Genomic DNA, 18,647 nt, shown 5'->3' on the forward strand with positions numbered 1-18,647 from the left:
GGCTGGAGGACACTCATGGCCGAGCCCCAGCCCTGGAGCAGCCCACCCGGCGTTCGGGCACGAGGCCCTTGGGCCCACAGGACCTGGGGGGAGCGGGGCGGGGCCTCTGCTTGACCCCCCACGTCTGTCCTGGGTGGCTGCGGCCCCGCCCCCCCCCCGCCAGCCGAGGATGGGGAGGCCCCGGGGCAGGGGCGGAGCCGGAGGGGTGGTCCACAGCCTGTGTCCCAGCCCAGGGCTCCGTGATGTCATCGCGGGGGCTAAGGCGGGGGAGGGGGCCAGGCTGTTTTTCTGGAGTCAGAGCCGAGAGAGACAAAGCACGTCCAGCGGCTGGGGCGCCATGGAGCTGCCCGCCCGCGTCCTGCTCTGGAAACTTGCACTTCTGCAGAGTGAGTGCGGGAGGGCGCGAGAGGGGCTCGGGGGTCCTGCCCGCTCTGGCCGCCGTGGTCTGAGCAAGTTCGTGTCTGGGGCAGTCGGGAGGGGTGGGGACCCTCGCCGGGGAAGGGATTGGGTCTGGGGGTGCTGAGGGACGCAGCTTGCGCGAAGGCCCCGCCTAGGACCCCGGAGGGGGCTGGTCCTCAGAGAGCCCTCCGCCAGCGTGTCCCTTCGCGCGCTGCTGGGCCACCAAGGCGGAGGGGGCTTCCCGCCAGGTCCCCTCAGCCCGCGGGAGCTGGAGCTGTGAGGAGGGCGAGGGCAGTGGGTCGGGGGCCGAAGGGGGCTGGGGAGCTCCCGCCCCGCCCTCGCGCTCCCAGGCCCCCTGAGCCCGCCCCGGGGCCCCTGCTGACCCGGCACATTCCTCGCGGCCCCGGGCACTCGGCCACATCGCGGGAGCAGGAGCTCGGCCCGTGGGAGGGCAGATGGCCTTCTCGGACTCCAGACCCCGTCAGCGGCGTGGGGCAGGGGCTGCTGCAACCTGAGGACCCTGTGAGGGCCCCAGCAGGTGCTTGTGCCACCGCAGAGAGGGGAGCGGCTCGAGCGCCTGCCCCGCACAGGAGCTGCGGAACCAGAGCCCGGGAATGAGCCCCCACTGGGCTCGGGCCTCGGCTCTGGAGCACCGGTGGCCTTGGGGGGCAGGAACGGCGGCCGGTGGTGACAAGCATGCACCCCGGAACTGCCCGGCAGGGGTCTAACCCTCGCCCCCACGTGGCGCTGGGCGGCCCCCCACCATGGCTTCCACAGGAAAGCCCCCCCCCGACTCCTGCAGCTTTATACCCCACCCCGGTCTGTGAAGAGGGGGTCACGTCACCCCCCTCATCCAGGCCCATAAGAGGGACCCAGGGACCCAGGCGGGGACGCCGCAGGGGTGCCCGGCGCAAGGACGGCGGCTTCTCCCGGGGGGTCTGATTCTCTCCTCTTCTTGCAGGCTCCATGGTCCTTCTGTGCTCAGGTGAGCGACCCCAGCATCCTGGGGCCAGGCCCCCCCCACCCAGTTCCCCCTTCTTGCTGGGCCCATCTGGTATCTGTCCCCTGGGCCCTCCCCCTCCCCTACTGACTCGCCCCCACCCCCAGGGACCTCCCGGCCGGCGACGGCGGACAGCTCGGTGGTGTCCGAGTCGGCTGTGCGCTGGGCTGCGGGGGCCCGTGCCGTGCTGCGCTGCCAGAGCCCGCGCATGGTGTGGACGCAGGACCGACTGCACGACCGCCAGCGCGTGGTCCACTGGGACCTCAGCGGCGGCCCCGGCCCCGCGCGGCGGCTGGTGGACATGTACTCCGCGGGCGAGCAGCGCGTGTACGAGCCGCGCGACCGCGGCCGCCTGCTCCTGTCGCCCTCCGCCTTCCAGGACGGCAACTTCTCGCTGCTCATCCGCGGTACCGGGCTTGGGGCGCATGGCCCCGGGGTCCAGCGGGCTCGGGGCGGCGGGCGGGTGCGGATGGCCGGACCGCGGGCTCATCGCGCCGGTTTTCTCCCGGGTCCGCAGCGGCGGAGGAGACGGACGAGGGGCTGTACACCTGCAACCTGCACCATCACTATTGCCACCTCTACGAGAGCCTGGCCGTCCGCCTCGAGGTCACCGACGACCGTGCGTGCGCCCGCCCCCCCCCCCCCGCGCCCCTATCCCCGCCGCCTCCCCGGGGTCGGCTGGCCTTGGAGCACCCCCTCGCCCTGGCCCCACGCGCGCTCCGCCTCCTGGCCCGCCTGCCGGCCCCTGATCGCCCTCCCCCGCCGCTCCCGCAGCCCGGGCCGCTGGCGCGCACTGGGATGGCAAGAAGGAGGTGCTGGTGGTGGAGCGCGGCGCGCCAGCGCTTCTGACCTGCGTGAACCGCGCGCACGTGTGGACCGACCGGCACCTGGAGGAGGCGCAGCAGGTGGTGCACTGGGACCGGCAGCCGCCGGGGGTGCCGCACGACCGCGCCGACCGCCTGCTCGACCTCTACGCGTCGGGCGAGCGCCGCGCCTACGGGCCGCCCTTCCTGCACGAGCGCGTGGCGGTGGGCGCGGACGCCTTCGCGCGCGGCGACTTCTCGCTGCGCATCGACCCGCTGGAGCCGGCGGACGAGGGCACCTACTCCTGCCACCTGCACCACCACTACTGCGGCCTGCACGAGCGCCGCGTCTTCCACCTGCGAGTCACCGAGCCCGCCGCGGACCCGCCCCCGCGGGCGCGGCCCGGCAACGGCTCCAGCGGCGGCGCCCCGGGCCCAGGTGCGGGAGGCCGCTGCGGGGACCCGGGGCGCGAGGCTGGGGCCGGGAAGCCCCGCGCGGACCTCGCACGGGTCCGGGTCGGGGGGTCCCGCCCCTGACGCCAACCCCTGGCCGCCCCGCAGACCCCACGCGGGCGCGCGGCGGCGGCAGCGTCATCAATGTCTTCGTGCCGGAGCCCCGCGCGCCGTCCTCGCCGCCGCTGGGCTACGTGCTGGCCGCGCTCCTGCTCGTCGCGCTGCTGCTGGTCGCCAGCGTCCTGGCCACGCGTCTGCGCCGCCGCGGAGGTGAGGGCGCGCGGCTGGGGCCCGGCCACCCGCGCTCAGCGCTCAGGAGAGGCGGCCGCGGGGGTCGGGCTGGGGAGGGGCTGCGGAGCGGCGAGGCCAACACCGTCTCCCTTCCCAGGCTATGAGTACTCGAACCCGAAGGGGAAGCCCCAGGGGTGAGTGTCGTTTCCCCCGCCCCCGGCTGGCCTGGGACCCCTGGCCCCACCCCAGCCCCCTAATCTTCCACCGCGCCCCCTCCTCCAGGAAGGACGGGGACCTGGCCGAGTTCGCTGTGGCCTCAGTGGGGCAGGCTTTTTACAGGAGTGAGGAGATCCACCTCGGTGAGGGTAGGGCGGGCTGGGGGCTCCCGGGCTCGGCGGGAGGGGCCGCCTAGGGGGGCTGCTCACCCTGCTCTCTCCTGCACCAGATTACAAAAATAACATCCTGAAGGAGAGGGCCGAGCTGGCCCGGGGCCCCCTGCCGGCCAAGCACGTGGACCTGGACAAAGGTCAGTGGCTGGGAGGGAGGCCCTCGTGGCTCCCCCATTCCCTCCCAGAACCCAGGTCTGTACCCCACCCCACCCATTCCCTGAAGCCACTGCACTCAGTCAGTCCTATTTGAGGGGGCCCCTGGTCACCTGCGTGGCCCAGTCCCTGGGAAGTCCTGCTGAGTATCTGCCCTGAGTAATCCGCTGAGGGAGGAGTAGACAGCAGATCGCAGCCTGTTCTCTTGACTTGCAGAATTCAGGAAGGAATACTGCAAATAAGGCAACTCTGGGCTCCTGGCTGGCCCAGCAGCTCTGCAAACTCCTCTCTACCCACTTGGAGAAAGTCCCACTGACCCTCAGGTGCTCAGTGCCACCCGGACCCCCTCCAGCGGCTGGTCCCGCTTTCCCGGAACTGGGCCTGGACTGGCACAGAGCGGAGCTGCCTCCAGACCTCTTTCCCCGTGCCCCACCCCCGGTTCTTTTAAGCAGGGACTCCTGGCTAGCACAGGCCCCTTTGCACGGCCCTCGCTGGCTCCTGTGCTCACTGCTGGCCCCACACTGCTGCCTGCACTCCCCCACTTCCTGGGACTCTGTCCATGTTCACCAAGCCCTCTGTCCCTCCTGGCCTCTGCCTGCTGAGGCCTGAAAGACCTGGCTCCATAGGGTTGGGGGCCGGAAGGTGCTCTTGGAGGGGCTGGCGAGACTGAAGCCTCAGGGGAGCCGGGGGTCATCCCCGGGGCTTGTGCCTGCAGCCCCCCGAGCTGCAGCCTGAGCTCACCAGGAGCCTTGAGACTGTGGGTCACCCTGAGCCGGGCAGTGACCAGCTCTGCCTGAGGTCCTAGGGCTTGCCGTACGCCGGGCCCGGGGCCAGTGCCCCTGCCTGCTGCCTCAGGCCACCCGAGGCTGCCCTGTGCCGTTCTCTGCTTTCAACCCCCTGCTCAGCCTTGACCGTCACCGGGCTCCGCGTGACTTTTGACCCTGGCTGTGTTCCAGGGGGCTCTTCCTGGGCTAGAGTCGGGCTGGGGCTTCTGCTTTTGGCCGAGGACGGGGTAGGGGGTGAAGGTGGTTCTGGGTGGTCTCCGCTGCCACTCCCCACATCCACACTTGCTCCTGAGAACTGCCACTGTCCCAATAAAGCCACACGTGGTTTTCAGAGCCGGCCCAGGTGTGCTCTTCCGTCTCTGGGGCTTCAACCTGGGCCTCAGGAGCCCTCAGGTGCCTTCCTCACCTTCACCTGAAGCTCCGCCACGGTCATCCCAGGCCTGAGTGGAAGGTTCCGGTCCAGCCCTCCTAGGGATCACTGCCCTGGGAAGTGGCGCTGGATTCCACTTGCTTGCTCCTGGTGGACTTTCAGAGCCTCCCCTGGTATTTGCACATGGGGGAGGGGAACGCGTTGGCAGGAATGGGGACGGGGAGGGGGGGGGGCTGCGTGTTGTGAATAGACAGCAAGATGGGACGCGATGGGCAATGATGGCGTGCAGCAGGAGTGGGTGAGAACCTTCAGATGGGACGCGGGTCTGTGCCTGTGAGAGAGGAGGCTCGGGTGGGGGGGCTGGGGGAGAACCCAGCCAGGGCAACAGCGGGCCACGGCCCCAGGAGCTGCCCAGATGGACCCGGACTGGCACCAGTGCTTGCTCGTCGCCAGGAGCAGGTGTGAATGCAGGGGAGGGGGCGGCACACAGCAGCTGGGGGTGTTGGGCAGGAAGCCTCCTTGTCCCCCCACCCTGACCCACCTTCCCAGGACAGTAGAAAGCAGGGAAGGCGGATGGACACCCACAAGCAGCAGCCCACAGTAGTGCAGGAGGGCAGGGGAGCCAGGCTGTGGTGGGACGGCTTGAGCGTGCCCCTCGCTCCAGCCCACTGGCCCCTGGCTCCCCAGTGGCTGTGCTGTCACGGGACGAGGCCCCTCCTGTAAGGGCTGCAGCTCCGGCCGCGGCCCAGCCCCACCACTGCCCCCAGGCCTCTGCTGCCCACCACTGCAGCTTTCCTCTGACCTGGGCTGAGTGTCAGGTAGGGAGGCCCCGGGGGGCTGGTGGGCAGGGCCCAGCTCCTCCTGAGCAGCAGCCACAGGCACCTCCTTTTTCCCTGGACACGGTCCTGCCCAGGCTCCTTAGTCCACCTCTGGGGAAGCCAAAGCCCTGAGGGGAGAGGACCCTGGCTCCGGGCACAGTGAGCGTGGGTGGCCCACTGGCCGAGGCCACCTGCTGTGGAGCCCTGCCCGCTCTCCCGGTCAGCTCTGGGGCCCCGGGACTCAGAACCTTGCTGCCCTGGGGGTGGCGCAGCCTGGCCCCTCAGCCAGGTTCCAGGCCGGTGCTGGCCTAGAGGTCCAGCCTCGAGGCTGGTGCCCGGGACGGGTTGCCAGGGGCGCCCCACCCCCTGCGCTGAGCCGGGGCTTCCGCTGCGCCCCGTCTCCGACGAGTCTGGACTCCCTGTGGCGGCCCCGCGCCCCCTCTTCCTCGGGGCGGCGCCGCTCCAGCCCGGCCCCGGGAGCCGCGCGTGGTGTGGCCACTTCCCGGCCCTCCGTGGGCACCTCTGCACTCGTGGGGCCGGAGCTCAGATCTGCCCGCGCTGACCCCCGGCTGTCACCTCGAGCCGCCACCCATACACGCGCTCACACGGCAGCCAGCACTCGCGTCCACGCGCGGCCCGTGTCTCTCGGAGCCCCGGTGGGACCTGGCGGCGGGCGAGAGGGGACCCAGCGCGCAGGTCCCAGCCCGGAAGCAAAGCGCCCTCGGCCCCCGTGCCGGCCCCGCAGCCCGCCCCAGCGCCCGGGGCGCCTCCCGGCTCCGGGGAGGCGCGCGAGGGGGCGCGGGGCCGGGACCGCGGGCGAGGGGGCTCCCGCCTGACAGCTGGGGGCGGGGCCGGGCCGGGGGAGGAGCCTGCCCTGGCCCCGCCCCGCCGCCCCGCGCCTGCGCGGCCCCGCCCCGCGGCCGCCCGCGACGCGCGCCCCCCCGCGCTCTCGGGCGCCCCCGGCGGCTGCCGCGCGGGCCTCGGGCCGGGCGTCCCTTCAACTGCGCGCGGCCCGAGGGGGCGGCGGCGGCGGCCGGACGCACGGACGCGCGGGGGGCGGCCCGACGGACGCGCGCGCCCCTCCCGCCTGCTCCCCTGGCGCCCGCGGCCCCGGCGGCCGGGGGCGGATGGGCGGGCGCGGGCCGCGGGGCAGCAGCCGGGGCCCGAGCGGGGCCGGGGGCGGCGCGCCGGGGCCGCGGGCCGGGCCTGGGCGGCCGGGCGGGGCCGGGCGGAGGCGGCGCGGCGGCCGGGCGGGGCGGGCAGGCGGGCGGGGAGCGCCGGAGCCCCGGGCCGCGCCATGGCGGAGACCAAGATCATCTACCACATGGACGAGGAGGAGACGCCGTACCTCGTCAAGCTGCCCGTGGCGCCCGAGCGCGTCACGCTGGCCGACTTCAAGAACGTGCTCGGCAACCGGCCCGTGCACGCCTACAAATTCTTCTTCAAGTCCATGGACCAGGACTTCGGGTCAGTGGCCCGCGGGGCCGCCCTTCCGGGGTCGGGGGCGCGCCGGGCGCGCGCTCGGCGTCGGCGCACCTGTCGGCGCCGGCGGGGCCGCGGGGTCCCGTGGCCGGGGCCTGGCTGCACCCGGGCGGGCCTGTGCGGGGCGCGCGGGGCGGCGCGTGTGCCCACCTGCCTGTCCGCGCAGCTGGCAGCCCCGGCCGGGGTCGGGAGGGGGCGTCCCCGCGCGGCGGGCCTGGTCCCGTGTGCCGGAGGTCCACGACCCGGTCGAGGTCTGTGGCCCAGGGGCGGCCCTTCCCGCAGGCCCCCCTTGGCCCCCGTCCAGGCGCCGTAACTGCGCCTCCCTCCGAGGGGCTCAGCTCCGACCTGGTTGGGGACAGAGGGTCGTGGAGGTGGAAGCAAGTCGGGCCGGGGACAGAGCCTCAGCCTCCGTTCAGGTTGGGCGCGGGTGGGACAGGGTGTCTGCTGGGGACTGCCGAAATTTCCTGGCGCCCCTGTCCTCCAGGTGCCTGACAGGCCGGAGTGACCGGGCACCGTGGGTGGTCAGTTACCCACTTCTGCCTTGGGGTGCCGGCCGTAGGGCCTGCGTTCCTGCCAGGCCGCACACAGTTGTGTTCCTGGGGGCAGCCCGGGCCCCCCGCTGGGTGGGCATCTTTGCGTCCGGCTCGGCACCTCCCTGCCTGCGCCAGGGCAGGCCACAGGAGCTGGGGGCAGGAGGCTGCCTGTGTGCCGAGGCCTGACCCAGCACAGCCCGGTAACCCGAGTCCCAGCGCAGCCTGCCTGGGGAGTTTGGCGCAGGGGGGGGGGGGGGGGGAGTTGGATGGGGGGGGGGTGGCACTGGCCCTCGGCTGGAGCAGGTGTGATTCGGCTGCTCTCAGGCGAGCCCGTGCCCTTGTGTGTGGCCGTGTCCTGGGCCTTTGACATTGAGGCCATTTCCTGAGTCTGGTCTGCGCAGGCCTATGCAGTCCCAAGCCAGGCTGGGCTCAGGCCGCTGTGTGGGCCCGTGGGACGTGTGGATGCCTAGACACGTTGGGGACGAGTGGGGAGTGCGCGTCCTTGGCAGCCCCGAAGGCTGGGCTCATGGGGCTTCTGGGGGCCTTCCCACCGGCCCAGGTTAGGAGTGTGTCTGGGCAGGGGCTCGTGGGGGTGGAGGTGGGGGGCTGCAGGGACAGGGTGAGAGCCTGGAGGTGAGCCTGGGAGGGGTCTCTGGTCCTATGGCAGGTTAGCTGGGAGGGTCCCAGCACTGGTGGGTGGTGGCACAGGGAGGGGTAGGCAGCTAGCTGGGGGCTCCAGGGCTCCGGGACCATGGCCAGTCACTCAGGCTGTCGTGGGCACAGGTGTCCTGACAGCTGCCCAAGCCACCTGTGCTATCTGTGCTCGCTGGGCCGTTGGGCAGGGGCCGAGTGCATGGCTGGCCAGGCCCCTCTGCCCTCCCCAGCGGTGCCCGGCAGGTGACACATGCCTGCCACTGGCGGCCAGAGGTCCCAGGGAAGGCTCAGAGGGGCCCAAGGTTCAGGTGTGACATGGGGTGGGGCCACGGGACAGCCAGCACGCAAGCCAGGTGTTGAGTGGTGGGTGCTTGCCAGCTGGAGGGGGCAGGCAGTGCCTGGGGTAGGGCCACCTTCCCGTCCTCGGGTGAGGTCCTGGGTCTCTGGGGCGCCCCCAGGGGCACTGGCCTGGGGCGCACTGCGTGCCCCAAGCCGGTCGCTCCCTCTCCCAGCGCAGATTCCTGGTTGGGGTGGGTCTGCGGGGGTGGCAGGCGGGGCCACAGCCACAAGTTCCAGATTATGGGATCTTGCCAAGAATTCCAGGGCGGGTAGGGGTGCTTCTCGTGGGGTGCCGCGACAGTCGGTGGAAACTGAGGTCCACTCCTCTGCCCAGAGGCCCGGTGCCATGGGGGCAGAGTCTGGTCAATGAGCCCTGCCCGTTTGGGGTCCCCGGATGCTTTGAGGTGGGCTCTTCTGCTCCTGGGCCCCAACCCTACCTTGGAGCTATCGGCGAAGGCTGTGCCTTGCCCGTCCAAACTAGGCGGGGGGCTCTGGCACCTGTGCCCTCTTTGGCTGGGGTGGGGGCTGCCCCTGTGGAGCCGCAGGCTGTCCCCTGTCACCTCTGTCCCACTGTCCTGGGCCTTGGCTGTGTCCTCCAGTCCTCGCTGGGGCTGGGAGCCACGGTGCCCAGCGGGGCTCGGGGCACACACCCATCACGCGCCGGGGGGCGAGGGAAGAGGGCTTCTCGGGCTGGGGCCCAAGACCCTGGAGGGTGTCGAGGCAGGGTGGGGGTGGGGAGGTGCGGGCGGGCACTGGAGAGCTTGGGCAGTGCTGGGCCAGGGGTGGGCTCGTGGCAGGCTCGTGCTTGGCTGTTGGGTGCTGGGGGCTGCTCCGGGCGGGGGGCGTTCCAAGGCCAGGGGCTGGCAGGCCCTCTGGGTGGGTGCTTGCTGGTGGCCGCCTGCCCATGGTGCTCCGAGAAGTGCCTGTGGGGCTGAGGTGGGAGCACAGTCACCCCCGGTCCCTGTTGGGGTCACTTGGGGGCCGTGCCCTCGTCCTCGTGGTCGTGGGAGGGGTCCCTGCGGCGGCAGCCTCCTCCGGGCCTTCCCCGGGAGGCCGGCTAAGCCCTGCGCGGCTGGAGGGGTGCATGTGTGGGCTGGGGGTCCTGAGAGGACCCCCTGCTGCCTGTTCGTGGGTGGCTCGCAGGCCTGGGAGGTGTCAGGGCGCTGCGGACTCTTGAGGCCTGGGGCCTTCCCAGGCCGGCCCGTCCAGGGAGGGCATGAGCGTCCCCCCCTGCTGCCGCTGCGGCCCGGGGCGCCCTGCAGCTGGCATCCGGGCCAAGGCCGCTTCCTGCCAGGCGCGGGCCCAGGCCCCGCCGCGCTCCCGTTTCCAACCGGGGCCAAGTCCAGGGCATGGAAAATCCCTCCTGTGCTGGGCGGGCCTGGGCGGGGGCGGGGCGTCCGGCCTCCCGCCGCCCCGCCCTGCTCCCTGGGCCCAGCGGCCGAGCGCCGCCTGCCCGCCAGCCAGCCGTCCCATGCCCGCGCTGCTGCGCGAGGTGCTGGCTGCTGCCCCTTCCTGTGGGGACCTGCGGGCCCCGCCCCCTTCCCCTTTGGAGCTGCCCTGGCCCTGCCCCTAGCGGGGTGCTGCCTGCGGGGTGCTCCCCCAGGACCTGGAGCCCGCCCTCCAGGCCCGGCAGGGCGGTCCTCACGAGCCCCAGGAGTGGGATCTGCCGCTGTGCCCCTGGGGCGTGCGCGGGGGTGGGAGGGTCTGGGTGTCCTGGCGACCGCTGAGCACCCACCCTGCATCAGGCATGCTTCCGGAAAGCCCAACGCCGCACCCAGGTGACCGCGCCAGCAAGGCAGACGGACACGGAGCAGGGTGGACAGGCGGCGGGTGTGGGCGCCGCTTGGTGTAGGAGTGTTTGAGCAAAGCCCTGAAAGACATGGGGCTGGCCTTGGGGCGGGGGACACGAGAGCAGCCCCCGGAGGATCGCGGTCCTGCAGGGGGTGGTTTGGACCTGGGTCAGGCAGGGAGCTGTGGCAAGGGCTGGTCCTTGGGGGGAGGTCGAGCCACGCAGTGGGGTGTGGACATCTGGGGGAGCTGCGGAGCACAGCTTGGCCAGCGTGGGGGGGCCGAGGGCCTCCGCGAGACTGGGCAGGGGCTAGGAACCCCAAGATGGAAACATGGGGGTCACCTGGGCAGAAGTGAATCGGGATGAGGCCCCTGGGGGTGGGGCTGGGGTGGGGGGCTGGTGAAGGGCTGCACTGGGGCACGGGGGCTTCCCATACCTGCCTACCTACCTGGCGCTGCTGGCTGCCCCTCCTCCCCCTGTCCTGGAGCCACAGCTGGCCACTTGCCCAGGGCTGCGGGACGGTGAGACCGAGGTCCAGAGCACACCTGGGCACACCTGGGGTCACTGAGACGGACAGGCAGGGCACAGCTCGGCCACGGTGCTGGAGGGGCAGGGGTCTGCTTACTCGGCACTGGGCCCTGGGTGGGGCGACGAGGGCCTCCAGGAAGGGGCTGGGGGGTGTGCAGGGGTGCACCTTCGGGGCGTGGGGGAGCCTCGGCCCTGGCAGGGCTGGCCCCTCACGGCGCAGCCTCTCCCAGGGTGGTCAAAGAGGAGATCTCTGACGACAACGCCCGCCTGCCCTGCTTCAACGGCCGCGTGGTGTCCTGGGTGAGTCCGAGGACCAGCCCGGCTCTGTCCTGGTGGGGTGGTTGGGGGTGGGCCTTCAGTACGGAGAGGTGGGTGCCTGCAGGCGCGTGGGGGGCACGCAGGTGCGGGCTGCTGGAGGCAGGCGGGCATCTGAGCGGCCCATCCCTCCGCAGCTGGTCCTGGCCGAGGGCGCACACTCGGAGGCGGGGTCTCAGGGCACTGACAGCCACGTGGACCTGCCCCCCACCTCTCCAGCGGACGGGGGGCATCGGGGACTCCAGGCCCCCCTCCTTCCAGTAAGGACTGGTGGGTGGGGCGGGCGCTGGGGTACCTACATCTGCCAGGCCCACCTGTGGGCGGGGGGTGCCCAGGGGAGGGCCACGGTCAGGAGGCGGCGGCCAGAGAGGCTCAGGGAGGGCAGGTGGCGCAGGCGAATCCTGCAGGAGCCCAAGGTGCGGGGACAGTGCACCTCAGCCCCGTCCACCCCTTCCCCCCCACCCCTCAGTCCGAATGTGGCCAGTAGCCGTGATGGGATGGACAATGAGACGGGCACGGAGTCCCTGCTCAGCCATCGGCGAGAGCGAGCCCGACGCCGGAACCGCGAGGAGGGTACCTTGCTGTTTGCCGAGTCCCCGGGACCCAGCCCTGAGCAGCCCCCTGGGACCCAGCCCCCTGCCTGCCAAGCCCCCCGGGACCCAGCCCTGAGCAGCCCCCTGGGACCCAGCCCCCTGCCTGCCAAGCCCCCCAGGACCCAGGCCCCTGCCTGCCAAGCCCCCCGGGACCCAGCCCTGAGCAGCCCCCTGGGACCCAGCCCCCTGCCTGCCAAGCCCCCCGGGACCCAGCCCTGAGCAGCCCCCTGGGACCCAGCCCCCTGCCTGCCAAGCCCCCCAGGACCCAGCCCCCTGCCTGCCAAGCCCCCCAGGACCCAGCCCTGAGCAGCCCCCCGGGACCCAGCCCCCTGCCTGCCAAGCCCCCCGGGACCCAGCCCTGAGCAGCCTCTGGGTCCCAGCCCCCTGCCTGCCAAGCCCCCCAGGACCCAGCCCTGACCAGCTCCCCAGGACCCAGGCCCAGGCAGGGGCCCCAGGAGGCCCCGAGCGCGGCACAGCCTTGCCTGGGCTGGGGGTGCTGGCGGTGCCTGCTGAGCCCCTGCTGGCTGCCTCCAGGAGCCCCTGAGACCCCGGTAGAGGCCCTTAGTTCTTAGGTGGGGCCTCTGGGGTCTCCCAGTTGGCACCTCCCTGACACCCTACAGCCTCCCGGGCTAACGGGCACCCGCGGGGCGAGCGGCGGCGGGAGCTGGGCCTGCCCCCCGACAGCGCGTCCACCATGATGAGCAGCGAGCTCGAGTCCAGCAGCTTTGTCGACTCGGACGAGGACGACAGCACGAGCCGGTGGGGGCGGCGTGATCGTGTCGGTGGGGGGCGCTGTGGGGCTGGCTTGGGCTCCTGCGGCTGCACGAGGACAGGCGTGGGGTCTGCGTGTGTGTGTGTTGGCGTGTTCGGGCCCTGGGGCTGGAGGACACGAGGGTGCCCGGCCTTGCCGTGTCCAGGCCCGGCTGGGCGGGTCCGCCAGCCCCCCGCCTGCCCTGCGGCTACTGGGTCTTTTGAATGTGGGGGCATTGGGGCACACTGCTCCCGCCGAGCCCGTGCGGCCTCAGGGTCCCCCACACCCCCAAGGCCAGTGGAAGGGTCGGCTTCCCCGGGGGCACTCAGGGCCCTGTGCCCCCCGCACCCCCAGGCTGAGCAGCTCCACGGAGCAGAGCACCTCGTCCAGGCTCATCCGTAAGCACAAGCGGCGGCGGCGGAGACAGCGCCTGCGGCAGACTGACCGAGTGAGGGGCGGGCTCCTGGGGCGGGGAGGGGGCTGGTCCCGGCGGGGAGGGGGGCTCCAGGCCTGACCCGCCAGCCTGGGGGCTGCGCCCTCACCGGCCTCCCCCGCAGGCCTCGTCCTTCAGCAGCGTCACCGACTCCACCATGTCCCTCAACATCATCACCGTGACGCTCAACATGGGTGAGCCGGGGGCGCGGGAGGCGCGGGGCGCCGGGGTCCCGGCTGGCCTGCTCACCCCCTGCCCTGCAGAGCGGCACCACTTCCTGGGCATCAGCATCGTGGGCCAGAGCAACGACCGGGGCGACGGCGGCATCTACATCGGCTCCATCATGAAGGGTGGCGCCGTGGCCGCCGACGGCCGCATCGAGCCGGGAGACATGCTGCTGCAGGTGCAGGCCCCCCGGCGGGCAGTCCCCCCCACCCGTCCCCTCCCCCCACTGCCTGCCCCCTCCCCTCAGGGGCCCCGCCCCCTCCTCCAGGCCTCACCCCCACTGCCCGCCCCTCCCCAGGGGCCCCGCCCCCTCCTCCAGGCCTCACCCCCACTGCCCGCCCCTCCCCCCAGGGGCCCCGCCCCCTCCTCCAGGCCTCACCCCCACTGCCCGCCCTTCCCCCCAGGGGCCCCGCCCCCTCCTCCAGGCCTCACCCCCACTGCCCGCCCCTCCCCCCAGGGGCCCCGCCCCCTCCTCCAGGCCTCACCCCCACTGCCCCGCCCCTCCCCCCCAGGGGCCCCGCCCCCTCCTCCAGGCCTCACCCCCACTGCCCGCCCCCTCCCCCCAGGGGCCCCGCCCCCTCCTCCAGGCCTCACCCCCCACTGCCCGCCCTTCCCCCCAGGGGCCCCGCCCCTCCTCCAGGCCTCACCCCCACTGCCCGCCCCCTCCCCCCAGGGGCCCCGCCCCCTCCTCCCAGGCCTCACCCCACCCTGCCCACCCCTTCCCCCAGGGGCCCCACCCCCACCTCCCAGGCCCCACCTGTCCTCCCCACAGGCCCCACCCCCTCCCCCAGGGGCCCCGCCCCCTCCTCCCAGGCCTCACCCCCACTGCCCGCCCCCCGTCCCCCAGGGGCCCCGCCCCCTCCTCCAGGCCTCACCCCACCCTGCCCACCACTCCCCCCAGGGGCCCCCCCCTCTGATCACCCTCCCCCCAAGTGGGCAGGCCCCTCCCACCCCTGCTTGCCCCCTCCTCCCAGGACCCCCCACCTGCCTGTCCCCTTCTCCCAGGCCCCCCCACCCCTGCCCGCCCCCTCCTCCCAGGCCCCCCCCCGCCCACCCCCTCGTCACAGACCCCACCCCCGCCCGCCCCCTCTTCCCAGGGCCCCCCCAAACATCCCCTCCTCCCAGGCGCCCCTCCCCACCCACCCCCTCCTCCCAGGCCCCCCCGAACGCCCCCACCTCCCAGGCGCCCCCCCCACCCGCCTCCTCCTCCCAGGGACCCCCCTCTGAACGCCCCTTCCTCCCAGGCGCCCCTCCCCGCCCGCCCCTCCTCCAGGGCCCCCCCGAACGCCCCCTCCTTCCAGGTGAACGAGATCAACTTTGAGAACATGAGCAATGATGACGCTGTTCGGGTCCTGCGGAGATCGTGTCCCAGCCCGGGTGAGCAGGGGTGTGGGCACGCCCTGCGGGGGGCCGAGGGGGCGGGCTACGGGAGGGGCTGGCCGGTGGACTGGCCTGTGGGACCGCCTGCCCTGCAGCCCCATCAGCCTCACGGTGGCCAAGTGCTGGGACCCGACGCCGCGGAGCTACTTCACCATCCCGAGGGGTGAGCCGCCTTGGGGCCGGGGGCCGCGGCGAGGGGCGTCGCGATGGGCTCTGGCCCGTGCGCCCGGCCTGAAGGGCTCTCCTCTGCTCCTGCCCCGCCCTGCCCGTCTGTCCGTCATCGCACGGCCCAGCCGACCCGGTGCGGCCCATCGACCCTGCCGCCTGGCTGTCCCACACGGCGGCGCTGACCGGAGCCCTCCCCCGCTACGGTACGAGCCCCTGCTCCAGTGCCGTCACGCGCACCAGCTCCTCCTCGCTGGCGAGCTCTGTGCCCGGCGCGCCGCGTAAGTCGGCTCCTGTGCGCTCACACGCCCACCCCTGGACATGCCCGGGCCCCGCACGCTCGCACGCTCACTGCCCACCACGGGCGCACACTCACCTTCATCCCAGATGCCCCCGGCCCCGCACGCTTGCACGCTCACACCCACCACGGGCGCACACTCACCTTCATCCCAGATGCCCCCGGCCCCGCACGCTCGCACGCTCACACCCACCACAGGCGCACACTCAACATTCATCCCAGATGCCCCCGGCCCCGCACGCTCGCAACGCTCACGCCCACCACGGGCGCACACTCACCTTCATCCCAAGATGCCCCCGGCCCCGCACCCTCGCACGCTCACGCCCACCACGGGCGCACACTCACCTTCATCCCAGATGCCCCTGGCCCCGCACCCTCGCACGCTCACGCCCACCACGGGCGCACACTCACCTTCATCCCAGATGCCCCCGGCCCCGCACCCTCGCACGCTCACGGCCACCACGGGCGCACACTCACCTTCATCCCAGATGCCCCCGGCCCCGCACCCTCGCACGCTCACGCCCACCACGGGCGCACACTCACCTTCATCCCAGATGCCCCCGGCCCCGCACCCTCGCACGCTCACGCCCACCACGGGCGCACACTCAACATTCATCCCAGATGCCCCCGGCCCCGCACCCTCGCACGCTCACGCCCACCACGGGCGCACACTCACCTTCATCCCAGATGCCCCCGGCCCCGCACCCTCGCACGCTCACGCCCACCACGGGCGCACACTCAACATTCATCCCAGATGCCCCCGGCCCCGCACCCTCGCACGCTCACGCCCACCACGGGCGCACACTCACCTTCATCCCAGATGCCCCCGGCCCCGCACGCTCATGCTCACCACGGGTGCACACTCGCCGTTCATCCTGGAGCCCCTGGCCCTGCACGCTTGCACGCTCACGCTCACCCTTAGACTGCCAGGACCTGGCGAGCCCCTCCCTCCCTGCTGGACGTCCCCAGCCCGGCCAGCCCTCCCCAGCTGCCGAGCCCCTCGGGCCCCACAAAGCAGCTCTCCCGCCGGCGCACGGGCGGGCTGGAGGCGGTGGGCTGCCCGTGGTGGGCTGAGCGGGGCGGCTGTGCCTTGCAGAGCTGGAGGAGGCCCCGCTGACCGTGAAGAGCGACATGGGGGCCGTCGTCCAGGTCATGCGACTGCCGGACTCAGGCCTGGAGATCCGTGACCGCATGTGGCTCAAGATCACGATCGCCAACGCTGTCATCGGTGAGCGGCGGGGGACGCGCGGGCGCGGGGGCGGGGCCACGGGGGCCCTGACGCCCTCTCGTCCCGGCAGGGGCTGACGTGGTGGACTGGCTGTACGCGCACGTGGATGGCTTCAAGGACCGGCGCGAGGCCCGCAGGTACGCCGGCAGCATGCTGCGGCGCGGCTTCCTGCGCCACACGGTCAACAAGGTCACCTTCTCCGAGCAGTGCTACTACGTCTTCGGGGACCTCTGCAGCAGTGAGTGGGGGCCGCGGGCGGGGGCCCTGGGAGGCGCGGGCTCCGCCCTTGCCCACCGCCCTCTCTTCCCGCCAGACCTCGCTGCCCTGAGCCTCAGCAACGGCTCCAGCGGGGCCTCAGACCAGGACACGCTGGCGCCCCTGCCCCACCCGGCCGCCCCCTGGCCCCTGGGTCAGGGCTACCCCTGCCAGTACCCCGGGCCCCCACCCTGCTTCCCACCCGCCTACCAGGACCCCGGGTTCAGCTACGGCAGCGGCGGGAGTCAGCAGAGTGAAGGTGAGACCCCAGACCGGCCGCTCGCCCCCGGCCGCTCCTGCGGCCTGGCTCTGCCCGCACGCCCCTGCTGCCCCCGCTGCCCCCGCACCGTGCCAGCGCTATGCTTGGGCCGAGGGTGGGGTCCTTCCAGAAGGGAACGAGGGTCTCGGTGGCTGCGCTGACGTCTGAGGGGGGGATCACGTCGCCCGGGGGGGGGCCCTAGGACAGCAGGCGGTGGTGGTGAGTGCGGGCATTGGCGTCTCATTGTGGAGAACGCGTGGGGAGGGCGGGGGCGGGAGCACCGGGAGCAGGCAGGGGGACCCGGCAGTGAACAGGCACCACTCGGCCTGGTGGCGCCCGTGGCGTGCCCCAGACTGCCGAGCACCGCACTGGGGCTGGAGAGCCGGCCCCCCTCGCAGGCGGAAGGTCCCTGAGGCGGGGCCTGGGGAGGAGAGCTAGGCCACCCAGGGGTCCCGGAGGGGCCCAGGATCCAGGAGGGGCCAGGCGAGGGCCGGCCCCAGGCGGGGGCCCGCAGGCCTGGGGCACCGGGCAGTGCGCCCTCGCGGCCGCCCTGGCGTGTAACTGGCCGTTCCTTGTTTTGTGCTGAGCAAGCGCTAGACTGAAGGACTAGCGGAGTGGACCTCGGGCCGGTAAGCCGGGGCTCCTCTTGCCCCCCGGCGTGCTCCCGGCCGGCCTGTGTCCTCAGGTCCCCTGCGCCCTGGTGGTCTGCGTCGGGCTGAGCGTGGTGGAGAGCGAGCGGGTCCTTGGGTGGGACCCCGGGCGGCCGGGGCCTCGACCTCTGTGCGCGAGGGAGCCCTTGGCTTGAGTGTTGGGGTGAGGGTGGCGAGCTGGCCCCGGGGCACCCCTGCCTGCCCGTGGCTGCGCACCCCGGCCTCGCTCCCACAGCTGCTCCTCCGTCCTGGGTGGGGCTGGCCCTGCCCTCGACTCTGCATGGCTGGGACCCCCACCTGCGGCCCCCCCGCCCCGAGACCCCCTGGCCCTGCTCAGGGTTGCCGTCGCCATGGCCGGTTTTCCTGGAGAGGGCCAGGCTGGCGCTGACCCTCCCGCTCCCCCACCCCCACCGCCACCCTCAGGAAGCAAGAGCAGCGGATCCACCCGCAGTGCCGGGGGCAGCAGTCGCCTGCCCTCAGGGCGAGAGAAGGAGCGTCAGGCGGCCACCGTGGGGGGCAGCGGCAGCGAGTCAGACCGTCCGTCGCAGAGCGGGGCCGGAGGCTGGCGGGAGCGCCCGGCCAGCCAGCTCAGCTGCGGCAGCAGCCCAGGCAGCCAGGCCTCGGCCGCCCCCGGGCTACCCCCGCTGTGCCCGCCGGCCAAGGCATTGGCGGCAGGGGCCGGTCCGCCCGGGGGGCCGCCTGTCCGGGAGCTGGCCTCGGTGCCCCCGGAGCTCACGGGCAGCCGCCAGTCCTTCCAGAAAGCCATGGGGAACCCCTGCGAGTTTTTCGTCGACATCATGTGAGCGGCGCAGGGCACCTTCAGCCCCGCCCTCAAGGCAGGGGACTCCTGCCCCCGCCCAGGAGGCGCGGCTGGCGCAGGGCGTGGCCTTGGCGATGGCTGCGTCCAGCACGGGCCGCTGCGTTCACACGCGTGCCGCGGCGGAGGGCCCTGGATGGCCTAGACCGGGGGCTGCCCCGGCCTCCCCTCTGCTCCCCTGTGGGCAGCGGCCTTTCGGGCTCCGTCCAGGGCAGGCACCTCAGTGACCCCTCCACTGCTCCTCTGTGTCTGGAGGCGACACCCCACACGCCCGCAGAGCCGCTGGGACCCCTCGCCATGCAGTTCCTGGGCCGTCCCTGTGGAGCCCCCAGGGCCTGTGACGGCCCCGGGGAGGGGTCTAACTTATTTATTTATTACTCAGCCTGGGTGCTCTGGAGGAGGGGGACCGAGTAAGCCTCCCACGCCCTGCCCCAGCCAGAGCGGAGGCTGCATGTCCCCGGCCCGGCCGCTCCCGGTACACGTGGCGTCTGAAAGTTTGTAGAGCGAAGTAAAAGATAAGCCAACTCAGACTGTTAGGGGGCACACGTCCTG

At 73.0% G+C, this 18,647-nt stretch overlaps 2 protein-coding genes across 3 annotated transcripts; both read left to right on the forward strand.

The window, feature by feature from the left end:
• Positions 1-272: 272 nt before the first annotated feature.
• MXRA8 (matrix remodeling associated 8) lies at positions 273-4,551 on the forward strand. 2 transcript variants are annotated; one of them, XM_058304681.2, is made up of 10 exons: positions 273-386; positions 1,361-1,384; positions 1,507-1,806; positions 1,917-2,018; positions 2,174-2,641; positions 2,764-2,925; positions 3,044-3,080; positions 3,169-3,251; positions 3,332-3,412; positions 3,645-4,551. In XM_058304681.2, the coding sequence occupies exons 1-10, from the start codon at positions 338-340 to the stop codon at positions 3,668-3,670; spliced, it is 1,332 nt and encodes a 443-aa protein (XP_058160664.1). In that variant the 5' UTR covers positions 273-337; the 3' UTR covers positions 3,671-4,551. The 2 variants fall into 2 exon arrangements, with proteins under 2 accessions (XP_058160664.1, XP_058160665.1); XM_058304682.2 differs by having other exon boundaries at positions 3,169-3,245.
• Positions 4,552-6,641: 2,090 nt separating this feature from the next.
• DVL1 (dishevelled segment polarity protein 1) lies at positions 6,642-18,221 on the forward strand. Its single transcript, XM_058304683.2, is given in 17 exon segments — positions 6,642-6,868; positions 10,957-11,026; positions 11,179-11,244; positions 11,246-11,301; positions 11,511-11,614; positions 12,255-12,393; positions 12,740-12,833; positions 12,943-13,012; positions 13,082-13,221; positions 14,345-14,396; positions 14,399-14,420; positions 14,519-14,586; positions 14,717-14,869; positions 15,983-16,114; positions 16,185-16,352; positions 16,428-16,628; positions 17,702-18,221. Coding segments are annotated over 17 exon segments (2,085 nt in total). The 5' UTR covers positions 6,642-6,698; the 3' UTR covers positions 18,082-18,221.
• Positions 18,222-18,647: the final 426 nt, after the last annotated feature.

Source organism: Dasypus novemcinctus, chromosome 9 (assembly GCF_030445035.2).
Source record: "Dasypus novemcinctus isolate mDasNov1 chromosome 9, mDasNov1.1.hap2, whole genome shotgun sequence".
Classification (NCBI taxonomy): Eukaryota; Metazoa; Chordata; class Mammalia; order Cingulata; family Dasypodidae; genus Dasypus; species Dasypus novemcinctus.

Bases quoted from the DNA above. Each gene is read 5' to 3' on its own strand.
- MXRA8 (XM_058304681.2), top strand. From the start codon at position 338: ATGGAGCTGCCCGCCCGCGTCCTGCTCTGGAAACTTGCACTTCTGCAG. The intron at 3,081-3,168 runs GTGAGTGTCGTT...CCCCTCCTCCAG, and splicing joins CCGAAGGGGAAGCCCCAGGG to GAAGGACGGGGACCTGGCCG. The intron at 3,413-3,644 runs GTCAGTGGCTGG...CTTGACTTGCAG, and splicing joins GCACGTGGACCTGGACAAAG to AATTCAGGAAGGAATACTGC.